The sequence below is a fragment of the Eurosta solidaginis genome, chromosome 3 (genome assembly GCF_040869045.1).
Source record: "Eurosta solidaginis isolate ZX-2024a chromosome 3, ASM4086904v1, whole genome shotgun sequence".
In the NCBI taxonomy this organism is placed as follows: Eukaryota; Metazoa; Arthropoda; class Insecta; order Diptera; family Tephritidae; genus Eurosta; species Eurosta solidaginis.
The window spans coordinates 285,520,760-285,545,577 of record NC_090321.1 but is presented as its reverse complement, the minus strand read 5'-3'; the positions used below and the strand labels follow the sequence as shown (position 1 = coordinate 285,545,577).

General features: G+C 36.7%; 1 protein-coding gene across 5 annotated transcripts; it reads right to left on the bottom strand.

The window, feature by feature from the left end:
- Positions 1 to 17,307: 17,307 nt before the first annotated feature.
- Positions 17,308 to 24,027, bottom strand: Pal1 (Peptidyl-alpha-hydroxyglycine-alpha-amidating lyase 1). 5 transcript variants are annotated; one of them, XM_067776901.1, is made up of 8 exons: positions 23,221 to 23,512; positions 23,044 to 23,142; positions 21,529 to 21,700; positions 21,223 to 21,463; positions 20,795 to 21,090; positions 20,521 to 20,727; positions 19,010 to 19,522; positions 17,308 to 17,755 (listed from the first exon to the last, which is right to left on the bottom strand). In XM_067776901.1, exons 2-8 carry the CDS (start codon positions 23,122 to 23,124, stop codon positions 17,565 to 17,567), a joined length of 1,701 nt encoding a protein of 566 aa, XP_067633002.1. In that variant the 5' UTR covers positions 23,125 to 23,142; positions 23,221 to 23,512; the 3' UTR covers positions 17,308 to 17,564. The 5 variants fall into 5 exon arrangements, with proteins under 5 accessions (XP_067633002.1, XP_067633000.1, XP_067633001.1 ...); XM_067776899.1 differs by having other exon boundaries at positions 23,215 to 23,511; XM_067776900.1 differs by having other exon boundaries at positions 23,044 to 23,166; positions 23,221 to 23,511.
- Between the last annotated feature and the right edge of the window lie 791 nt (positions 24,028 to 24,818).

Sequence of the window (24,818 nt, the reverse complement as noted above, 5' to 3'; positions counted from 1 at the left end):
CATTGCAATGGTTCCGTGTACGCAAAGCCGAGATACTCTCGTGGGCACAGTTCCGTACAGGGCCGAGCAATTCTTCTTACCCAGACGGCATCTACACCAACTAGAGGACGCCATACGCCAGAGGAGACAGCAGGGGCGGGAAAAGGCTAAGGATTACATTCTCGCCATGCAAACCATGATCCGACAACATCCAATTATGTCACGAGAGAACCACCTAGAACGCATTTACGACGGGCTGCGCGTCGAATACCGGTTATTCGCAAAGCGTAGCGAGTTTCGAACCATTGAAGAGCTGATGGAGCTCACCGACGAATTCGAGTTGCTACAATTAGAGGCCACCAGACAAAGCAGACAAACAGCGCATTCTTTATCACCGTTTACCGAAGAATATAGCCGAGAGGAATCCTGTTGGAGATGCAAGGAGCGAGGACATAGGCGCCACCAGTGCCGAAAAGCCTGAAGACTATTTTGCTCCAGATGTGGTCGGGACAACGTTCTGTCCAGAGATTGCAGGTGCGATAAGGCGAGCACCTTGACTCCCGTCAGGCTACGGCACGGGAAAATACCACAATCAGCAGCCATCGACGAACAACCGCCGAATGAAAAGATGGATGGCCGTCACTACGTCAAGGTCACCATCGAAGGGTTAAACGTCCGAGCCTTGGTGGACACCGGCGCAACGCTCACCTACGTAGGTGACACTATACGTAAGCATCTGCATCCAGCGTCCGCAACGTACAGCACGCCGATAGGACTTGCGTTGTTAGTTCGTACACCTACCAAGTAACCATACTCTGTAACAATAAACCGACCCACATGCGAGTGTCCACCCTACCCAATTTGGCCGAATACATGATTCTAGGCATGGACTTTCTCATGGAAAGGGGGCTCACCCTCACCTTAGATGGAAACATATTACCGCCAGCCACGCCAACCCAGAACACCATAATTGCAAAACTAAGTACCGTGACAGAAAGAAAGCATTTAAGAACAACTCAAAATGCCGAACTCGCAGTTTTTTTAAAACACCACCAACGGATATTCGGGGGAATAACTGGTCCCAGCAGGGCAGCAGAACATGTAATCTCGCTGAAACATGATCGCCGGTTAAAACAGCGATATTACCCACGGAACTCAGCGATGCAACAGGTAAAAAATGCTGAAGTCGACGAACATCGAATAACCCACAAATTCACAGCCGCATACGCCCCCCATAAAAACCCGACCGAAAGAGCTAACAGGGTAATCAATACCATGATAGCGCAGCGCTCAAAAGCCGATCACCGCACCTGTGACAGGTAAGTCCCGCAAATCGCTTTCACTATGAACACAGCACATCACGAAGCAACCCAAGCATCGGCTGCTGAAACCAACTTTGGAAGAAATATAGCGACAGCCCAGCAAATACGCATCGAAGGCGCCGTCCCCGAAGAATCACCGACCGTATCCCCAATAATAACCGACCTATGGGAAGAGATCAGAAAGAATTTGGCTAAAGCAGCCAAGACACAGAAAAAATACTACGATCTGCGCCGTAGACCCTGGAAACCACAGGTTGGGGAAAAGGTGATGAAACGAGAGCATCCGCTCTCCTCCGCGGCCAATCAATTTACACAAAAACTAGCACCAAAATTCTCCGGACCCTATGTGGTAGAAAAATACATATCATCCAATACCGTCCAGCTGAAACACACCGAAGAGCACCACAAACGGACAGCGCATACACATCTACAGGACTTAAAACCCTACGCTGACGAACGCTCACTCACTACCGAACAGTAATCACCACCTAACACAACACGTACATAAATCTGCTCTTATCATTACAGATTACGATGCGTCAGCCAGTCCCACCGGATTCGCCACAAAAGGTAAAGGAATGGCTATGGCCACCCAACAAGGCGATTATACAGCGGGTACAAATATTTCACGGTTTTATCCCAACTTGATGCAAACAGTACACCCGCTGCTAAGCATAAGCGAGTGCGCAGACAACACAACCGACCGTAAAAAGGTAGATGGCAAAACAGCTCGACCCACCGAAACAGAGCCACCGGAAAAGATAAGCAAAGAGGAAGCAGAGAAAATTTTCAATAAAATAGACTGCGTGAAGCGACCGAGGAAAAATACACCCCGATGGCACTTCCGATATGGAAAGCAACATGTGTACTGCACACAGATGGACGCAGACCACACGTTAGTAAAAATTGCGGGGCAGAAGAAAATAATGCGATTCAAGGAGTGACCTGGGCATCTTCTTATCTATATATATATATTTTCTTTTTAAGTAAGATTTCTTTTTTTTTGGGAAAAAAAAAACAAACAAAAATTATAATATACCTGTATACGAATTTTTTTTTATATATACAATACAAAAAAAAACACACTAATTGAGAAAGAATTTTTTTTTTTTAATATATAAGTTGGGAAAAGAATATATATATAATACTGCTGTAATACGAATGTTTTTTCTACATACATGTCAAAATGTTGAACTTTATACGAATTTTTTATATATATATATACAATGCAATGTACAATTTTTTTTTTTTACTTACGCTGAATTCCTGTATCCAGACTTCAAATAATTTCTATTAAACTGTAAGATATTTTTTTTTACACAAACAAAAATAATATAAAATACCATGTACAATGCTTTGTGAGCTATTGTATATAATTGTATAATTTAGAAAAAAAAATATAATATATTTAAAGAAGTACATAAACAAAAAAAATAAATAAATAAAAATATATACCGGACAACAAACACACACACGTACGTCGGCCGAGCCACCACCCCCGAGGTGGTAAAATAACCACTTGGTCCAAGGTAGTGCAGACTTTGGGGTCACAAACTCTCGAATGCCGAATCCTCTCTTCCCTGAAGTGGGAGGGGGACTGTAACGTAGCAAAATGCTACGTCACAATAACCCACTCACAAGCCCTAACATTAAATATGTACATACCCTAGCATTTAAATATACATACCCTACGATCGCCCTGCACAGCGAACAACCATCCGCACATAATATACCATGTAAATATACATACCCTACGATCGCCTTGCACAGCGAACAACCACCCGCACATAGTATGCCAAGTACCAACAGCGAACAACCAAACATACTCAGCACGTGTGGTACTGACTATCTGGCGTACATTTTTCATTCGCTATCATAACGAGGAGTTATTGATGAGCTGAATTCTTAACCATTTTATACGCTAACAAGTATGAAATGGCAAACGCCACCACTCACTGCATACTTCACCTAGGTAAGTGAGGCTGAGGCCAAACTTCCAATGGTAGGTATCAAAGGGGCCCCAAGGTGAACGGGGAAGACTCCCAGCGAACCCATCGGGCTCATGGATCTCCCCCCCCCCTCACCTATAGGAAACCAACCTTTTCACAACGTCCCACGGGTTAGAAGGGGATACGCTCCCTTTCTACCTCGAAGGACGGATGTGCACGAGTAGTTCCCCCAAGGCGCGTCCAGGACCAGTCCTGTGCTCCACTTGAGGGACATGCCAGGCCCAATACATATTAATACGGGTGGCATTTGTCGCGGACAGTCCACCCAGGGTTGCCGAGGAGCATCTCGCTCCCCCGCTACCTGGGTGAGGTGCCGAGCCATATGCAACGGTGGACCTTACCACACCCCTCACGGTCGCTAGGACTCTTGTCCGAGGCTCCCTGAGAGGAGTACTGGGTCTACCCAGCAACAAATTGGGGATGGCATGAGGCGCGGACAGTCCACTCAGGGTGGCCGAGGAGCATCTCCCTCCCCCGCCTCCTGATTGGGGTGCCGAACCGAATGCAATGGTGGACTCCACTACACCGCTCATGGTCGCTAGGACTCTCGTCCGAGGCTCCCTGAGAGGGGTACTGAATCTACCCAGCACCCATGTATACAAATACACCTATACGTTGGGTAGTACTAATAGAAACTTTATACTTCACCTAGGTCAAACTGCGCCTTTCCTGCCCACTGCCGCCAATCGTTAGCCATAGGAGTACCACCGCAACCCGCCTGAACGAATCCGTAAGCTTTCTCTGGGGATAAGATATTTGAAGATTATCACCACCGGTCCCTGAGAACCGCGACCCGTACTGTCATTTCCGAGACCCGCTTCCGTCGCTCCTGCGCTATCATCCGTGACATCTCTCTCCCTTTCTTTCTCTCTGGCATAAAAGCTGTCGGCATCGAAAGTCAAAGCCGCATCGCGTATATATGCATCTCTCTACCTCTCTCTCTCCCTCTGGCATAAAAGGCTGTCGGCATCGAAAGTCAAAGCCGCATCGTGTGTGTGTGCGTGTTCGGAACAAAACAACAACTAATTGTGTTATTAATTGGTAGAGGTTAGTGGGACCTTCGCTTGACCCTGGAGCGGCTGAGCTTACCTCAGCCTTCGACAAAACCCACCTCACAAATTCATATCTCGAAAGCAACGAGTTTTAGCTAATAGGCATTTGGCCAAGTTGAAATACGAACTGTTCACTCAATATAGAAAAAGTTTAAACAAAAAAAATAACCTTTTTGGAGAAATTAATATTTGAAAAAGTAATAAATTTTTACTAAATGCTGGACAAATTTTTTTTTTGCGCTATATGCTGTTGTTTGTGGATTTATATAGGAGAAAAAGTATTAATGAGCATTTCAAAGAGGAAATCGTGAGAGTCGGTCAATTTTTGACAAAGTTATTGACAGTTGAAAACATAGGTGGGTGGAATGTCGGTTGCATTTTAGCGAATTCAATTGCCGATAAATCCGAAAAAAAAATTGTTGAGGCAAAAAAGAATAAACACGTTTTCATTATTTTGACCAAGGAGCAACATGTTAGGGTTTCATCGAAATCAAGGGTCATGTCCTGCGCGGACCGGGTGTCTTGAAATGGAATGAGCCCTTAGAATTTATCTTCTTACTTTTAACCCACCATGGACCAAAACAGCCCATTCGTATAATCTAACTAATGTTTTAAGCTTATCAACAAATATATTCTTACCTTAAAACGTTAATATTTCTTTAACCTTATCCATAGCAATTATTTCGCTAAGTATCTGCCAATACAAAATTAAAGGTCCTGAGTTCCACATGGCCTAGGCATGGAATACGATTCAAGCCCATAATATGATTCTGTCTTCAAAAATTGATGTTGTACAGTGCCGCACTCTAAAGGAATGCTTGCACTATATTACATTACATCCTAGTTTATTTACCTTACCTGTTGCTACAAAAAAGGTTTGTGTTATAGATGCGAAATCGCTACAGTAAGATTTAGAAAAAAATATTTAAATATATATGAAGAATAAACACAACTTTTAATTTTATAACAGCATTGTAATCAGCATCTAATTTCAAAATGAAGTTGTATAAATAATAATTATAGATTTTGTTTGAATTAATGTGTAATCGATTTTTTTGCTGACCAATTTGATTTTATTAAATTCAAAATTATTATAGGCTTGTATGGTCAGATATTTAAACAGTGCAAGATTAAACTTCACTTATAAACCCGACGTTTCGCCAAGCTCCTTGGCATCCTCAGGGGGTGGACATCTTTATTTAAAAAAAATAACAATAACAAAGACAAATTTGTAAAAACAAGTTGGAACATAAACATTGTAAAATCATGACATCAACATTAAATGCGAAAAAAAGACATTCACATAAAATAATAACTAAAATAAAATATCACAAAACTCGTAGGAATATATAATACCATGCATGTTTGGTATATTTGTCAAAACTAAGTTCAAATCATAAGCATAATAGATATGCTACCGCAATTTGATCAGTATCTTCCCTTCAAAAAACGCGAGTACTCTATAAATAATGTAAGGAATACTCCTTTGGGAGTATAGGACTGCTCCAAATCTAATCTGTATTCATACCGAAAATGTGCTCCAATTAACATTGCGATGTCCTAGGAGAGGAGTTGATCCCACTCTCGCTTTGTTTGTGAGTATTCCATAGAGTACATACGTGAGAGTACTTTTACTGTAGTACTCCATGGAGCACCCACAGAGGATCATATGCCAAAGTACTAAAGAGGGATTGTGTCGGAAAGAATTATCGAAGTGAATTTAATTTAAAATGAAAGTAAATGAAGAGGGGCAATAGAACTTTTATATTTTATACTACGAATATTCTTATGTTATTTAGCATTTGCGTGAATAAAGAAACTAATATTTCTCTATACTATGGTATGTATACATAAAACCAGTGCGCATTTTATCAGAGTGGCCATAGTAAAATTTTATTATCAGTTATTTGTATGCAATATTTTACTTTTGGCAACTCTGTTCGATCGTCATCGTGTCGTGATCACGGTCGTTAAAAAACGAGCAATGATCGGCTGATGGTGGTGCGCAAACGCATTGCAAAGGAGTATTGTTAGAGTACTCCAACATGAAGAAAATGGAACACATAATCCAACAATTTTTGCAGGGTTCTCGTCTATTTACTGTTTTCTCTCTATTTTTTAGTATGTGAAGACTCTAGTGTGTACCGAATTACATATGAACTGAAAAATTGAAAATTAAAATAATTATTGGCATAAAGTAAGGACGGTAATTTAATGGAAGTTTCTCGTACGCATGGATATCAAACTATTAAGGCAGGTTATTCAAAACCGTTATATTCTAGGCCGCTACCTCTGTCTGACTAGTGCAATAAATAAAAACCAAACTTACTGACTCATCTGCAGGTCAGAATGGAAGTAACTTTTGTTAGACACTTTGTATGTGAACGGCGATATATTTAAGTAGGGCGTTTCGTTTGAAGGCAGATTTATATATACGCTTTGGTCCCGTTACTTTGCTTTGACGCTCTGAGGGCGCTATAATAAAAGAATGAAATACTTTGCGTCTTTCTTTTCTCTGAAGCGACCAAACCGTTCATGCAAATCCGCCTTAGTTGATTACACAAAATTTTGATTAATCACTCATCTAGAAAAACAAATTATTTAACGAATCTTAATAAATTTTGCAGAACTTGAAACGTTGCCTTTTCCAATACCTTCCATTCGATAATCGCTTATCTAGATATGCTATAAGAAAGTTCCTCTTTGTTTAACTTGTTGTTGAACCTTCGATTGAATTATTATTATTGAAAGCCATCACTAGGTTGTTGTCGTTTGAGTAATCAAAATTTTGAATAATCACTATTCATTATTCAACATAGGCGAATATTCAAATTAAGGCAGATCCCGCATTTGTTTATGTAATTCAGAAGACCTACATATGTATAGTTATATTTGTAAATTGCCCAAAATGTTGTACAATAACATCGATGTTTTTTGATATTATTTGCAAAGTGAAATTTCCGATTTCCACTTTTCATTTTCGCTTATGTTGATGTGTTTGAAGCGAGAATTCAATGTCAGGAGCATGGTCAGAACTACCGAAGAGCTAAATCGTAGTGAAACTCTTAATTCGGCAGTATAGTTTCAAAAACAAAAACCACGAAAACTAAAAACCAAAAAAATTGTATATGACGATGGTTACTGGGACATGTTTCCGAATTTAACTTTTTCATCCACTAGCATTGTTAAGCTTCAGCTGTTAACCATTATGTAATTATTATTACTTTTTTGTTATTTTTCTCTAATAAAAATTGTATTAAGCATTATGAACCTGTCTCGCTAATCAACTGCAATGCCATAAAAATTAATATTTTTTTAATAAAAAAATTTGGTTTCTCTTTGTGAGAATTGAACTTCCCCAACAAACAACGGCTCGAAAATTCTCAAAGGTTGGAGAAAATGTAAATTAAAAGGTTGCTTGACCGGAAGTCGAACTCCTTTACAAAAACTCAGCTATGGAATCGTAACATACGATCACGGATCGAAAACTATTTTTACTCAAGCGATAAAAATTAGGGTATCCAAATATTAAAAAAAAAACACAATAATATATTATGGATCTAGTGATCCCTAGTTCACATATTCCATTAATCCGATACACCATTAAAGAGATATTGTGATTTTGAAAGCTGCATTCGATCAAGGATCGTATGTTACGATTCGGCCCCAGTACTTTACATTCTTACAAGTGTTCAATCCGATCATCATCAGGAACAGGAAAGCAGCAACTATTAGTAATTTTCATGCACTGATGAATATACTATATGAAACTTTCTGCTTCATTTTTTTATTCGATGGGTGCGTCTGTTCCAATGTTAAGTCACACCCTGCATATAAAACAATAGCTAGATACTAATACCCTTGTTTATAAAAAACTATCAAGCTAATATAATTGGAAATTCGTTTGGAGATGTCATTTTAAAAAGGTTTACAAATCTTTAGTTTTTTTTATGAATAAAGAAGAATCTGCTTTGGCTACTGCATTGAAACCTCGCAGTGGTCGCGTTTGTAACACGCAACTGCTGACCTACTGTGTATTGACAGCTCAGCGTACTGATTGCTTTGTTTGACAGTTAACTGACATTTCGGTCAGCTGTTTATCAATGAAATTTTTTGTTTTAATATTCGTGTTGTGAATATAAACTTATTTAAAACAACACTTTTCTCAAAATTTATTATAGTTATTTCATTTGACAGTTGGCTAAAGGTTTCATTTCTTAAACACAATTCATCTCCCTCAAGATAGGTGCAACACGTGTTAAGCTTGATGAGTTCAGTTGCTTGTTAAAAACGCGACCTATGGTAGAATAATGTATTTCTCATTTTATAATTTCCAAACTCCACTTTGTAGTTGCCTTAAGAACAGTGCCTCGTTTTTACAAAATAAAAACAAAACTTAGAAATATACATGTGTAAAAGATATTTGTATGTAAGTCTGTATTTAAAACATAACGAAGAAAAGCTGAAAATCTTATAAAATTAGAATCATAAATGCAAAAAACAAATAATAAAAATATAGAGAAATATAAAATGGTACATCCATGAACTGTTACAAGTAAGAATGTGGAAAAGGAATCTATTGCAGGTGGTAACTACTACTGCTACTTATACAAAAATTAATTAAAAAATAAATAGTGAAAATGAAGGCTTTAAATCTTACAAATGCTAGACAAAAACACAACAAATTAATTTTGTATTTTGTAACAGCTCCGACACATAGGCAGTTTTTCATATAGATGAGTTTAACACATGCTTATGCATTATGAGTAGATTGCATGTATTTTTATGGAGAATGGTGGAATGAGCGTCACTAGCGCCATCTGATATTGAAAAGTAGCCAACTCCCCAATTTTGTTCTAGGCAAATCATAAGAAGAATTTGACATTTGCTTTGGCTAAGGGTGTTGGCACACTTTGCAAGTGAAATTATTTTTCCCACTGGTTGGTAAATTTTCTAACATTTTTCACAATTAAAAACTACAAATAACAATCGAATACGACACAAAATATGTTAGCAAGTATTTTTGTTGTATAGGGAGAATGTTTACAACAGTGCTTCGCGAAATTTTGTACGTGAATGGGCAAGGTGTAATAAACTTCAATTGCCAAGTCTGAAGTTCCTTCATATTTACAAACGCAACATCTTGGTTGATTGTGGCGATGTTATTGGAATGCATAAGCTTGTGTTAAACGCATCTACATGAAAAATGTCATTGTGTCACCGCCTTAAATCAGCGGTGTGTCCATGTGTTAGAACATGTTGAGCAAGTTCCGTGCCGCTTTTCTTCTTGTTTATGTCCGCTTCGTGTTCTGCTAGTCGAACTCCCAATTTTCTTTTCGTCGTCCCTATGTATATTTCGTCGCATTGTGTGTTTTCTCCACCTTTGCATTGTACTTGGTAGTTTACATCAGATATCGGCGTTTCATACATCTTAATGCGGCAGTTACCCACCGACGTGTGCCGTACGTACGGACGTTTGTCGTACGAAGCACGTTTGACCGAACTCTCAAGCCCGTAGGAATCAATGTGTGCGTCTGTGTACATGTACATAACATATTTGTGTGTGTATTGTTTACAGACAAGCACTGTTGCCATTGACCATTTTGCATGCATGCCTATGGAAACATCAACTTTTTCCAATTTAATTTTTGATGTTGTAAAAGGCTGGAATTAATATTAAATAAATATAAATATTAAATAAATATAAATCCCCACTTTTACATCATTATTTCGAATTATTTTCACAATTTTTCAAACTTTAAATTATGAATTTTTTTGGCGACCTTTTATCTTTAAATATGTATATATAGCTGGCTTTAGGTCCGTGTTTTATAATTGAAAATTTGAAAAATACCCTTTGATTCTTCTTTTAAATCGATATATTTCGATTGCTCAACGGCAATCATCTTCAGGATTGTAGCAACTAACAAAAATAATAAACATAACAATAAACAAATTTTGCATTTTACATTTCACATAAATACATACTTTTATTAACACGTCTGCTTTGTCCGACGTGGAGTATGGTACTGTTTTTTAGTGAGCAGGTGTTTGTAGATATGTGCGCTGTGATCTACGTCGCTCTTATAGTTCAGTCGTGTGTTAGTCGGAATATTAATAATGTGTAACATTTCTAGTGTGAAGCGTTTGTTATAGTGTTGTTCCTGTTGCAGTATTTTAGTCTCATCAAAGTTTGGTGTGTGGCCGCTGTCTGCACAGTGGGCCATGAGTGCTGTTTTTTGATTATTAACTTGATGGCAAAATTTAAAATCAGACTTATGCTGTGAAATTCTCGTTTTGAGTTTGGACTTTGTAGTACCTATATATATATTATTGCACGTTTCATCGCTATTGCCTTTACATGGTATCTTGTAAACTACATTATTTTTTTTGCATTATTGGTATTTTCGATTTTGTTTTGTTAAATATGTTTTTTAAAGTGTTCGTAGGTTTATGCGCAATTTTTGTAGTTTCTTTATCATAGCAGTCAGATTTTGCTAAACGTTCTGATAGCTGCGGTACATAAGCCACCGACTTGAAAATAATGGGTTTATCGGGAGTTTTTGGTCTATTTAAATTTTTGGTTTTTCTTAATAAAGTTTTTATGGTTTTTTTCGGAAAATCATTGTTTCTTAGTAATGTGAAAATTTCTTTTTTAACTTCTTTGTGGTATACTTCATCTGAAGTCTGCAACATTTTCCGTATACAGCCCTTTGCTGTATTCATAATCATTGTTTTCGGATGTTTTGAATTAAAGTTTATAATTCGTCCTGATGCTGTAGGCTTTTGATACCACTTTAGTTTTAATTGATTTCCTCGTCTGTTTATTATGGAGTCCAGGTATGGTAATTCCTCGTCGTTCTCTAGTTCTATACTAAATTTTATATTTTTGTCAAAAGTGTTTAGTGTGTCAAGTGTGTTTTGTATTTCATTTTCTTTTATTATCGGGAATAGGTCGTCGACGTATTTGGTAAGTATTCTTGGTTTATGTCGCAATTTCAGCATAGTATCATCTAATAATTTTTCCATAACTATATCCGCTATTATTGGGGATGTGGGTGCACCCATCGGCATTCCTTTTAGTTGCGTATAGATAGTATCATTGAATTTGAAATATCTGCTCTCTTGAATGCAGAATTTAATTATTTCCATGAACAGCGTTTTTGGTATCTTTGTGTATTCTTTAATTGTATTCCATTTCTCTTGTATTATTTCAAGTGCCAATTGTATCGGGATGCTAGGGAAAAGCGAAACTACATCAAAGGAAATAAGCTTTTCATCTTCGTATATGTATGTATTGTTTACTCTTTCTTTAAACTCAATTGTGTTTTTAATATTGTACGTAGAACTCGCCGTTACGTTTTTTAAAATGTCTGCCATATATTTGGACAGTGTGTAAGAAGGTGACCCAATTGCTGAGCATATTGGCCTTAATGGAGTTCCTTCCTTATGAATCTTCGGGAGGCCGTAGATTCTGGGTGGCTGTGCGGTGGTTGTTATCATTCTTTTTCTCTCCATCTTTGTGATTATTTCCATGTTAAAAAGTTTTTCTACTAGTGCATTATTCTTGTTTTGTAAACGTGATGTTGGATCCTGTCTCTGAACTCTATATGTTGTTAGATCCATTAATATATCTTCCATTTTCTTATTATACTCTTCAATTTCCATTGCCACCGTTTCACAGCATAAGTCTGATTTTAAATTTTGCCATCAAGTTAATAATCAAAAAACAGCACTCATGGCCCACTGTGCAGACAGCGGCCACACACCAAACTTTGATGAGACTAAAATACTGCAACAGGAACAACACTATAACAAACGCTTCACACTAGAAATGTTACACATTATTAATATTCCGACTAAAGCTGGAGTCATTGGTGCCGTATGTCGTATCGCTGTATCCGTATCCCTAACGTAATCAGCTGTTTATCGTTACGACGGTAAACCAAACCGCAATTGGTTGGCTACGATACGGTTATGACCTTAGCGGCACCAATAATCGATTGCATTGATTCTCATAAGGTTGGTCGAATCAGCTGTTAAAAGGTTACCGATACGGTTACCGATAAAGCACCAATGTCTCCAGCTTAACACACGACTGAACTATAAGAGCGACGTAGATCACAGCGCACATATCTACAAACACCTGCTCCCTAAAAAACAGTACCATACTCCACGTCGGACAAAGCAGACGTGTTAATAAAAGTATGTATTTATGTGAAATGTAAAATGCAAAATTTGTTTATTGTTATGTTTATTATTTTTGTTAGTTGCTACAATCCTGAAGATGATTGCCGTTGAGCAATCGAAATATATCGATTTAAAAGAAGAACCAAAGGGTATTTTTCAAATTTTCAATTATAAAACACGGACTTAAAGCCAGCTATATATACATATTTTTCAAACTTTAATTAGGTGTTTTTGCATAAAACTGCAAACGGTCAAAAATTAGCGCACAAAAGTTTACTAGGCAACTCTGTCTAGTGAGAGAGCGATCAGCTGACACGCTCTTACGGAAAAAATCAAAATAGTTTTGATTTCTACCATAGATGAATGGATTTGCAACTCTTTGTTTCGAGAGAGCGCTGTCAAAATGCACATTTTTTATAACATTTATCAATGATGCCACTCCAAACAAAAATGTATAGATCTGAAAATGGGGATTTTTGACATACATTTCGGCGATTATAGTTTCAATCACTTAATAAAATGATAGTCGTAAAATATTTATTTCCTTAAAGTTATTTTACAATAATACGACTAGCTAGAGTTAAATGTAAACAAATCTAAGTAAAATTTACATTTCGATTAAATTAATTAGTCAAATATTGTAACGCATTTAACTCGCAATGAAAACCATATATTCTTTTGAAATTTCAGTAAATCGGACCTATAATATAATAGTTAACATTATTTAATGGATAGGGCTTATCCTGCATGTCTGGCGTTCCAGGTTCTGTGATCAAAATTGGCTGGTTGCATCGGGAGTTCATATTTACAAAACTTATTTTTAGTGATAACTATTGAATGGGAAATAATATTTACCCTACGCCTTCGAACTAATAATACTTACACTAAAACAAGTATTTTTATCCTTTTTTCCATAATTTTTGAACGCTATTCTACAGTTGTGGGTCAAACTAAAGTTTACCAAAATTTTTGGCACGTTTATCGTTTTGGCTGGCACATTTTTTGTTCTGGCACCCGCTTCAGCTGCCGCGAGGGATTTATCTGTGATTGTTGCCAGCAACAACTAGAAGATAAATCCCTCGTGAGAGCGAAAATATGAGAGCGTAAGCAAAAGATTCGTATCAATCTAATCTATGATTTCTACGTTCCGGGCTACGTACGTACGGGCGTTGCACGTCGGTGAGTTTTCGTTTACATTGCACACTCATAAGATAGGTCGTGTCAGCTGACACGTTTTTGGTACGTACGTTCGTGAGTTGAAAAATTGTGAAAATAATTCGAAATAATTATGTAAAAGTGCTGATTATAAATATGTAATCTATTTATACTTATTTAATATGTATTCCGGCCTTTTACAATATTAAAAATTAAATTGGAAAAAGTAGTTGATGTTTCCATAAGCATACATGCAAACTGGTCAATGGCAACAGTGCTTTGCTCTAAACAATACACACAAATATGTTATGTACATGTACACAGACGCACACATTGATTCCTACGGGCTTGAGAGTTCGGTCAAACGTGCTTCGTACGACAAACGTCCGTACGTACGGCACACGTCGGTGGGTAACTGCCGCATTAAGATGGTGAGCAACTCACACAGATAGCCAGCGCTTTTTGTTTAGTGAATGGTTCAGTCTGCAATGAGCAATTGGCGTGTTAACATCGAGTGATAGTATCGCTAGTTGCGCAGCGGAAAATATATGCACGTATTTACGTAAATCAGACCAATTCTAAATATTCTCGCGGAATTTTGTTCTCGCGGGTTTTTTTATTCCCGCGGAAAAATTCCTCCAATTCTGTTCTCCTAGGGAGAACAATAATTGGGGAATTTCGAATTTTCGAAGCCAGCTGTTTTGTCAATTGAAATTTCGTTGCACATTTCTTATTTTGTTTAAAATATTGAAAAGTTTAATTATTGTTGCAAATTTGTTGGAAATTAAGAAATAAAATATAAACAATGCACTGTATTTATTGCATTTCATGTGGTATTCACTGAAATGAGCAATGAATTGGTGCCACAGCAACATCAACAGCGGAACATAAGAAGAAGACGGTCGCATAACACAAATCTGCCGGAGTTGCCTGCTTTCATTCAGCAAAGCAATTTTCTGGCGGCCAAGTTAGTTGAATTCGTCCTTCGTCATATGCCAAAATTTATTTAAGCCTTATTAAAAAATCCTTGCGCAATTTTTGGATGGCTGCAAGCAAGAGCTCTACCGTTGCTTATGATATACTTTTCGACTTAAAATAAAGAATATTGTGGTTGTAGTTGTTGTTGTATTAACAGTGAGAATATTGTGGTAGAATGTAAATACATATTTTAGCACAAATTTATACAAATAAGTGTTCTTTCTTAAAAGAACCAATTTCCTTTAACTATTTTGATGCATTCCCTTTAATTTAACCAAGTGAAAAAACTCCTATGAAATGGCAGAGAAATCTCCCTCTCCCTCACATTCATAATACCTACTTTTCTCCCATAACCGGTTTCCTCTTTTTCGAACATTGTTCAGAATAGGAGGAAAGGGAGAAGTGAAAAAACTCACAAGGAATTTTTATTTAGAATACGAGGAATGGGAGAAGGGAAAAAACTCGCACGGAATTTTCGTTTAGAATTGGGCTGAATACATTTTATTAATATGAATTAATTTAACTAATTTAAGGATCTAATAGAGAAACTGTAAATTTTTTTGAAAATAATACTAAAAATTCTCGAAATTTGGCGAATTTTCATCAAAATTCTTAATTTTTTAGTGTATATATAGTTTTGTTGCCCATTTATTTCTAGAACAATCAGGTGTCAGTATTAAATTCGTAAATATTAATAGTAAAAAACGTATGTATTTATTAGGAAAATTATAGGGATATATTTGTATATGCAAGTGGAATTTAAAGTAGTAAGTAAAAGATAATAAAAACATTTTAAGGACTACCTTTATAAAAATTGATCAAAAAGCAGGTCCTTATGCAATTCCTATCAAGCAGTATAAAATATGCGCTTGCCATTGTGCGCATCAATAATTTATTATTTATTGTGTGCTTAGCCGTTGCAGTCTAACAAGCATTGTTTACTATACTTTACAGCTGTTAGTTGCGCTACTTGGTAAAATTTACTATGCTAACAAGCGAATGATCAGTGAATCAATTGGTTCGTGCGATCAAACGCACAACATTTTTGCCGACACTTGGTTTACATTGTTTTGTTACGGGCCGATTCTGAGCGTTACCGGTAAAATAATCCCCAGAACATTATGTAACCGAAAATCGTTTCCAGTTCTTTTATTCGCGATTCTGGCCAAAGTGGTAACGCTGTCATCATCGAAAAACTCACCAATGTCTGTGGTGAAATTTAAAAGTTGGTTTTCTTCGCTTTATCCATGGCGGAACGATACAAAGTGGCAGCATGCGACAGCTGAATATAAACTTTTTTATTTGATTTGATACATCAACTTCCGGCGCAGTTCGATTTTGACATTCGTCCATCGAATTTACAAAAACAAAGTACATGGAATTTTTATTTATGTTTGTAGGTATGTCACCATGCAGCCACCTTATATGGTTCCGCCATGGCTTTACCGAAAATGTGTCACTCGTAGATACGAGGTTAACAAATAAATGAAACGATGTGTATATATGTACATACATGCATAAGATTTTACATAGTTATATTGTAATTTATTCTGTGAAAATACATAATGTAAACAAATATATAATATATAGCAAGAGGCAACACTATTTTACTATTATCTTTACTTATTTCCGCTTACAATTCTTCATTTTTCAGTTTTGCCTGTTTCTAAACAACAGCTGTTGTTTGGTTATTTCGATGTAACCACCTACTTTTGTGGGTAAAAAATTATCCGGCTACTTTCGCGGATAGAATACCAAAAGGGTGTAAAAGTTTCCACATGATTTCGTTACCATGGTAAAGAATGTTGTTACCACACTAGAATCGGGGCGTTAGTGTGGTTCTACTGGGCTTTTTGCCTTGGTACATATAGTGGAGAGAGTCCAGTTGGAGTTGTGTGCCAGAGAAATATTTTGTTTTTGTTCTCTTATGTTTACGTGAACTTTTTCTGTGATTTTCGGTATGTAGGTGACGCTGTGGTATTGTTTTGTTTCGGTAGGTGTTTGTGTGGTTGTTGTATGATGTTGCTTTTTGTTAATATCTTTTAATTTCTTTTCTATTATGGTCTTCACTAAGTGGCTCGGGTAGTTGTTGTCAGTAAGCAATTTGTAAATTTTTTCCTTGTTGGAATTTAAAAACTGATTGTGACACAATGTGAATATTTTGTTTATTATGTTTTTTGCCGCGTTTATTTTGTATTTTTTAGGTTGGGCAGAAAGGAACTTTATGAATTCTTCCTGATGCTACTGGTTTAGAGTACCATTTGAGTAAAATCCTATTGTCAGTTCTGTGAATGAGCACATCTGAGAAGGGGATTTTTGAGTTTACCTCTTTTTCTGTTGTAAACTGTAGCCGATGTGGTACTGATTTAGAGTTCCCAGTATGATGTCTAAGTCATCTCGTTTTACAATAGCAAATATATCATCCACGTGCTTAACTATGAACTTGATATTTATTTTATGTAGTTTTTTCAATTCCAAAATAGTGTTGTCTAGTAAGTCATCCATGATGATATCTGCTATCGTCGGTGAAAGAGGGTTACCCATGGGCATACCAAAACTTTGGGTGTAAATTTTCTCATCATACATAAAATAATTATTGTCTTTCAGGCAAAAATTCAGTAATTTTTATACTCAGTTGAGCAGAAATAATGTCATTTATTGGTATAAAAAAGCTTTCACTCGAAGGTTTAAAACTGCCATATGGCGTGACGGGAACGGTTGAAAACTAAAATGTGATATTCTAATTACGGAGCTAACTATAATTGTAATAAAAAGTAGAACAACGGTCCATCAGTTAAAAGCTCAGGAAGATTTGTTCGTATAAACTGGTGACACGCATAATTTTTTTCTGCAATAATTTTAAAATCCTTCTCATCGGCCTAGGCGAAAGGTGCATTCACATTCATATTTGCGACCGCCTCATTTTCCTCATCGCTTGCATTTTGATCGAGTTTCTCAAAACCGCCACGTTTGCCACGATCTAGCAATAGACCACCTAATTTAAAACCCTCTGGCTTAGTAGGAAAATCCCAGGCGTGTCGGCGATTTTTCGCGCCAAACGGTAAACAACCTGAAAGTATACAAAAACCTTTTATTTGTTCGGAAATTGTATTGTTAAATTATTCGCAACGCAAACAGAAGCACCAGCAGCAATAAAGTAATAAAACTAACGAAAGCCACAATAGTACGGAAATTCGTCTCGTAAGTCTAATTAAAAAAAAAAAAAAAATAAACAAAATCTTATATTACAACTTATAGACAAAATTGAAATTCATGGAAAAAGTTAAGAAAAAATATTATTTTTATTAAAAAATATTTTTGTAAACATTAAAAAGTTAATGAAAAAATACAAGATCAAACGGCTTAACACAATATCAAACTAATAGGGACTAATGTACGACAGAAATTTTAAAGATAAAAATGTTTCCCTAATAAGTTGCATAAGCAATAAATTGAACAATTGAAATAGTAAGCTATTTATATATATGCATATGTATATGTAACGGGTACTTCTATATTTTTATATTGGCATTAACGTATAGTCCCTTTCTGAAAAAACTCCGAAAGCATAGTCAAGCGGTTCGGTACTGGAGTATTCATGTGTAGTGGACTGGGTAGAGAAAAAAATTGTAAGAGACCTATCCTTAATTTATTTGAAGATTATGTTGAGAGATAATCTTAGAAATTTACAAATCATTGCAAACACAACCGAATTTGTGTATTGTAGTTTTTATTTGCAATACAATTTTTAGTATTGATGTCATTGCTGTGGTGAAGTATGCTTCTGGTTTCACCGGACTATTAAAAAACCACTACAGAACTTAAAAGAACATTTTATGGAATTACAGTTTCTCAAGGTCAAAATAATGACATATCACTTTAAGAAACCGTGTTTCAAATAAAAAAGTAGCAGTAAAAGCCATCTTCGATTGTATTTGCAAGGATAAACAAAAATTACCCCGAGAACCTCTCAACATAACCTTTAGGGGTGGTCTTTTGCAATTTTCTTATTATGTATGGGATCGCCCCAGTCTATATATTTTATAAGGGTTAAACAAAAATTGGATATATACACATTAATGATGTCTGTAATGTTATTGTTTGGTAATACCCATACTGCTGCCAACATATAAGTATAGCTCACATAATATCAAAAATTAATACATAATATAAATAAATAAAGTAAGTGATGTATAAAGCTGCACATTGAAATAAAAACCCATAACTCCATTTTAGGGACATTCATCACAAACATTTTGACTGGAAGCCACCAATTTACGATATACCAACTCACTGGGTGGACCAACGTTTACTGTCTCATTACCTCGTTTACGACGGCGGGCAATTATAAAAGCCAACATAAACATTAACATAGCAAAGAATATCATTAAGGATGCCACATATATAGCCGTGCTTCCAGGATGATGTGCTTTTGCTGATTCTCTAGCATTCTTTATATGCGAAGCACCAATCGGCGACATGGTTGCGTTTTTTAAAGTTTCTACTTGATATACCGCTGCAGTTTGACCCAAAGTGTTGCTGATACTTGGGCTGTTAGAGTACAGCGTTTTAAATGCTGATAACGGCATCGATTTGGCTACAGTCTTATGCAAAAATTTATGTATCCGCATTGGATTCAATTCCGCAACATAAATTTCATTTCCATCACTGGTTACAGCCACATCGTGTGGATTTGAAAATTGCATATCATTAGGTCCGAATTTTGAAAGTACTTGCTTCGTTCTCAAGTTCATTACGTAGCCACGCACTTCATTATAATGTTCCGGCCTGATTCCTAATTCAGCTGTAGGACCATTAACAATTACAAATCGTCCTCCTGAAATGTGTAAATGATTATTATTATAATTATTATTTTGGACATGTATTAGATAACGGAACGAATAGGTACGCTTTTAAGACAATCGGCCGGATTTTAGTATTCGACCCGATCTGTAAGCATTACCTTACATTTCGTTCTAGTTGTTTCGTCGGAGTGGTCGTGCAGTGTCATCCTCGGCTCAACTGCAATTTTTCGGGCCTTTTTTGGTTGAGCTGAAAATTTAAATAGGCCGCTAGGTTGGCCTTGTGTTCCCTTCTGGCGTTTTGGCGGAGTTCACTGACCTGGAGTCAGGGTGCTGGGTTTGCCCTCCTAACAGGAATCAGTGAATTTATAATTGATCGCATATTGATATTTTAAACCTGGCGTGGTGCCATATAAAAACCAACTCGCTTTATATATAACGGATCGTAACGGGATAGTGATTAACACATGGCAACAGGCCATATATGGGAACTTAAGATAACCCTCGAAATTATAATGCAACTAACGGAACAAATTACCGCGTATAAAAGACAATTGATTGCATATATACTTTATGCTGAATAAGCAGCTCGTTTTACATACTATGCAATACTGATTGCATACATCAAACTGCAATTTTATTGCAAAAATTCATTTTCACTTTTTATTGTGAACATGGAAAATAAATTAATATAAAAAAAAAAAACATTTCTGAATTTGTGAATGGCGTGGTGCCATGTTAAAACCAAGTGAATTGAAAATACGAACATTTACAAAAGTTAAAGAATTGCAAGCTGCTACACATGGTTCTGGCCTTATGTTTATTGTGTACCAGTGGGGCCAAAATTACACATATATTTTTTGGAAGTTAATCCAAAAATTTACAATTTTTAATACTGTCGGAATATAACCTGGTTTATGAGGATCTAAGAATCCGTACCACAGAAATCAAATCTCAAAAAAAAGCATTACCTCATCTTCCTTTTTTTTTTTATCTTCTTTTTTTTCTCAACACAAATATTTGCTACTATTACCTTCTGCTGGTGTGTAGTCCATGCTAAATAAACGATCGCCTATAATTTGGCTATGATATTGTGAATGGAATGTACCATTAGTCCAAAAGAAGCATTGTACGCGGCCATTTTCACGATCAGCTGCGCATACCAATTGTTGTTCTGGTACCAGTGTGAGTGCATGTGGAATAGCGAAAAAATTTTTTGGTGCCACCTCAAAGGAATCGCCTTTTAAAATTAATTTGTAATCACGTGTTAATGTAAAAATATATACAGTTTCATAGCGTGACTTTACCAGCAAATGAGTTTTGTCCCCATGACAGAATTTTTTTCCCCGTTTTATCATATTTTATAATTCTTGCATTGCAATAACCGTCTGCTACAAAGAAATCACCGTTTTCGAGCACTGCAACTGATGTTGGTTTGCAAAATTTCGAATCTCCCACGCCAGGTGTAAATGCGGTACCTAAGGTCATCAAAGGGCGATCACCTGAGCCATGTGGTCCAAATTTGAAGATTTGGTGTAAAGCAACATCAGTAACCCATGCATTATCCTCATGGTCGATGGTCAAGCCGTGCGGCATATAAAACCTGAAATTAAAACGTCAGTAACACACAAAAATTACCCCCATATTCAGAAAAAAGGGACATTATAAGAACTTTATAATCCTTTTTTATTTTTTATAAAAAATGGTGTAGGTTTTTATAGTACTATTAACTCACAAATCTTTTCCCCAACCATAAACAACGTTGCCAGAATTGCGATCAAATGCCAACACAGTGTTTTCCCGAATTGGTCCTTTCTTCCGTTGCTGGAAGACATTTTTAAGGCTGAATGTAAGCGGATCCCAAAGCCGATCAACACGATGAAATATGACAACGTTTCCAGCTTTGTCAAAACAAACTGCAGTCACTGAACCCAACTTCGCATTATCACTTGGCCATGTGCTTTGATAAACATAAGCTGCATATAAAAAATGTATACGTTTAGCAAAGTAAATATTGTTTTAAGTCTGCTATAATACTAACTTGTGTTCAATTTTTCTATTTCAGCTTTTACGTTGGTTTTTTCTGTTTTCAATTTAGGTGGTTGTGGCCAGCTTATGTCAGCTGAGCCTCCACCTTGCATAATCTGTTGGAAGCGTTTGCTTGTGCTTAATGTAGTGTCGTCTGGGGTTAAGTAGCGTTGCATGGAGGGTTTCTGTGAAAATAATAACTTCAATAAGAATAATACGTTGAATTTAACATGCAGTGCGCAGCCATATTTGAAGTTCAGTCAATACTGCTACTCAGTTCGCCACCCTAAATGTCAAGTCACCTACACGATGCGAATCCTTTTACAAATATAAGGTTATACGTATATATATATTTAAGGGGCGAAGATCTTGGGACCTAGAAGGTGGTAAATGGTGCTAAAGGGAGACATTCACAATGTCGAAAATCAAGACCCAGACACATCAAAATACAGACAAAATTCAAAATTTCGGACAAGTCAAAATACAGACAAACCAAAATTAAGACAAATCGAAAAATAGACACATCAAAACGCAGACAAATCTTAATTTAAACGAATCAAAATACATACCAATGTAAATTCAGAAAAATCAAAATACAGACTAATCATAATACGGAAATTCCTAGACTCTCCGTTCAAAAATAAATGTGATTTCTTGGGCAGAAACACTGTGGATCGCGTAAGGGTTATTTTTTGAAGCGCGGCCAAAGGCCGCCTACGCGAAAAGGTATTATGGGCAGAAATACTGGGGAACGCGTAGCCGGTGTTGGATCGGCTAAGGGTTATTTTTTTGAAGCGCGGCCGAAGGCCGCCTTCGCGGAAAGATCTTCTGGGTAGAAATACTGTGGATCGCGTAGCCGCCTACGCAGAAAGGTGTTCTTTATAGAAGAAACAGTTTTGGGACCAACAAGATACCATTTTTGGGTTTGTCTGTATTTTGATTTGTCTGCATTTGGATTTGTCCGTATTTAGATTTGTCTGAATTTTGGTTTGTCTGTATTTTGATTTGTCTGCATTTTGAATGTCGACATTTTGAATTTCGGGATTTTGATTTTCTGTATTATGTTATACACCCGGTGCTAAAACCTTCTGGGAGTACCTATATGCTAATGTTATAGCAATAAGTTTCGTTGGCAAGGTTACGGTTGTTTAAACAATGGAATTACTTAATATTAGCAAATAAAGTTAAATGCATTCCGAGCAACTGTAAGTCAATTTCATCTAAATCCAACCGATCATAATATATGCATCCAGGTGAGGTAGACTCACACCATACTAGCAGTTTGCTTGAGCGCTCAGTTAAGAACATCTTTCTAACATCAACTTAACACTGCACCACCCCTTCAGAAATAGCATATTTCCAGTTAAGAATGTACATGCCAAATAGATAGACTTATGTACATATGTACCTACATATATTGAATACGCAGCTGAAAGTGAACATATGGCAGCAAAGTTAAAACAACTACTAATTTTAAATATTATAAGGTTATTTAACTGAAAACCAATTGGGAGGTCCGTATGCTTACCTCATCAGTGGTGGAACCCGAAACACAAAATGCTACAAGTACTAACGATGCATAAACGGCATACTGCACAGTAGCGTACATTTTGTTGACTTCGTTATTCTAGGGGACACCAATCAAATTAAACTTTTTGGTATTAATAATATACATTAATATGCATATACATATAAGTACCAATACTTAAATTAAGCAGGACTCGAATGAATAATGCAATTTACATTATTTTAATATATGAATTGAATAAAGACGTCAAAGCAAAAATCCATGAAAGCAATTTTCGGCTTGAGTGGTAATAGTGTTGCCAAACTGTTAAGCTGATGTAAATCAGAAAGACCCCCAGTAAAGCTGGAGACATTAGTTACGTTCCATTGAGACTTGAGCGAGATACGGATAGAAATTTAACATGCAAATGCAACAACAACGTTGTGATCCTGATATTTATCTGGTTCAATTTCTGATCCGTATAGCAGTTCTGTTCGTTTCGTTTTCTGTAGTAGATTTCTTTACAGCTAACCACTTTTGAGTTGGTAGCACTCATGGCTCAACTATATGGTTGGCTCATCTCTACAGCAATAACATACCTTTGTTCACATTGCCAAAATTAGCGTGATGGTGTTAGACGAATGGAATGGAATGAAAACATAAAACTTAGCAGCATTTGTTAGTTAGAAAATGTTGTAAATTCGTTGGTTTCTTTTTAAGTTTGCCATCTCCTTCTGATAATCCCTACTCCAGTGAAATGAAAAAAATAAAATCAGCTGGTGAGATGAGCCGACAATATAGTTGAGCCATTGTAGCACTGAACTAAATACGTGTACATTTATGTATACATAAAAGATCTCGCCATATTTAAAAGCAAGAACACTGAAAGAGTAAACAACTTGAAGATGATGTAAGGAAAATAAACAGTTTGCTTACGTGCGAAACTATTTAAATGGTAATAATTCTATCAGTATCTTAAAATTTTGTATTTCTTCTTATTTTCTACAAAACAGATGTTTTATATTAGTGCTGCCAGCTCTCATAAAGTTGATCTAGATCGTTCCAATGAGATTTGAGCCAGAGCTCTATAAACCAATGGAACGGCCCTATTGGTGCTTTATCGGTAACCTTTTAACAGCTGGTTCGACCAACCTTATGAGAATCAATGCAATCGATTATTGGTGCCGCTAAGGTCGTAACCGTATCGTAGCCAACCAATTGGGTTTTGGTTTACCGTCGTAACGATAAACAGCTGATTACGTTAGGGATACGGATACAGCGATACGGCATACGGCACCAATGACTCCAGCTTAATGACTCCGGCTTAAAAGTGCATGCACACTAAGCGACGCGACACGAAGCGATACGTTCCACAAAATATTCGTGGTCGTTTCGTGCCGTCGGATTTTCGCAATGTGTGCATGGTTCCATAAGAATTGTTTTAGAATGGAAAAACCAACTTAATGAAAAAAATGTTGTAATTGCGGTATTCTTATACCTAAAACGAGCGTTCGAAACAATATCTCAACAAATAATGATAGAAAAACATTACAGCATTGGAGTGAGAGATAAAGCGCTTGCATGGTTCAAAAGTTTATGAGGTGGGTTTTGTCTAAGGCTGGGGTAACACTCAGTCAATCCAGAGTCGAGTAAAGGTCCCACAAACCCCTACTGAATAAATACACGATATTTATGTGTTACGAACGCACGCACACACGGCTGGGGATATTAGGCGGACAGCAGCTTTCCGTGCAAAGATGGAGGCGGTGGCTAATAGGCGTAGTAGTAGCGGAGGG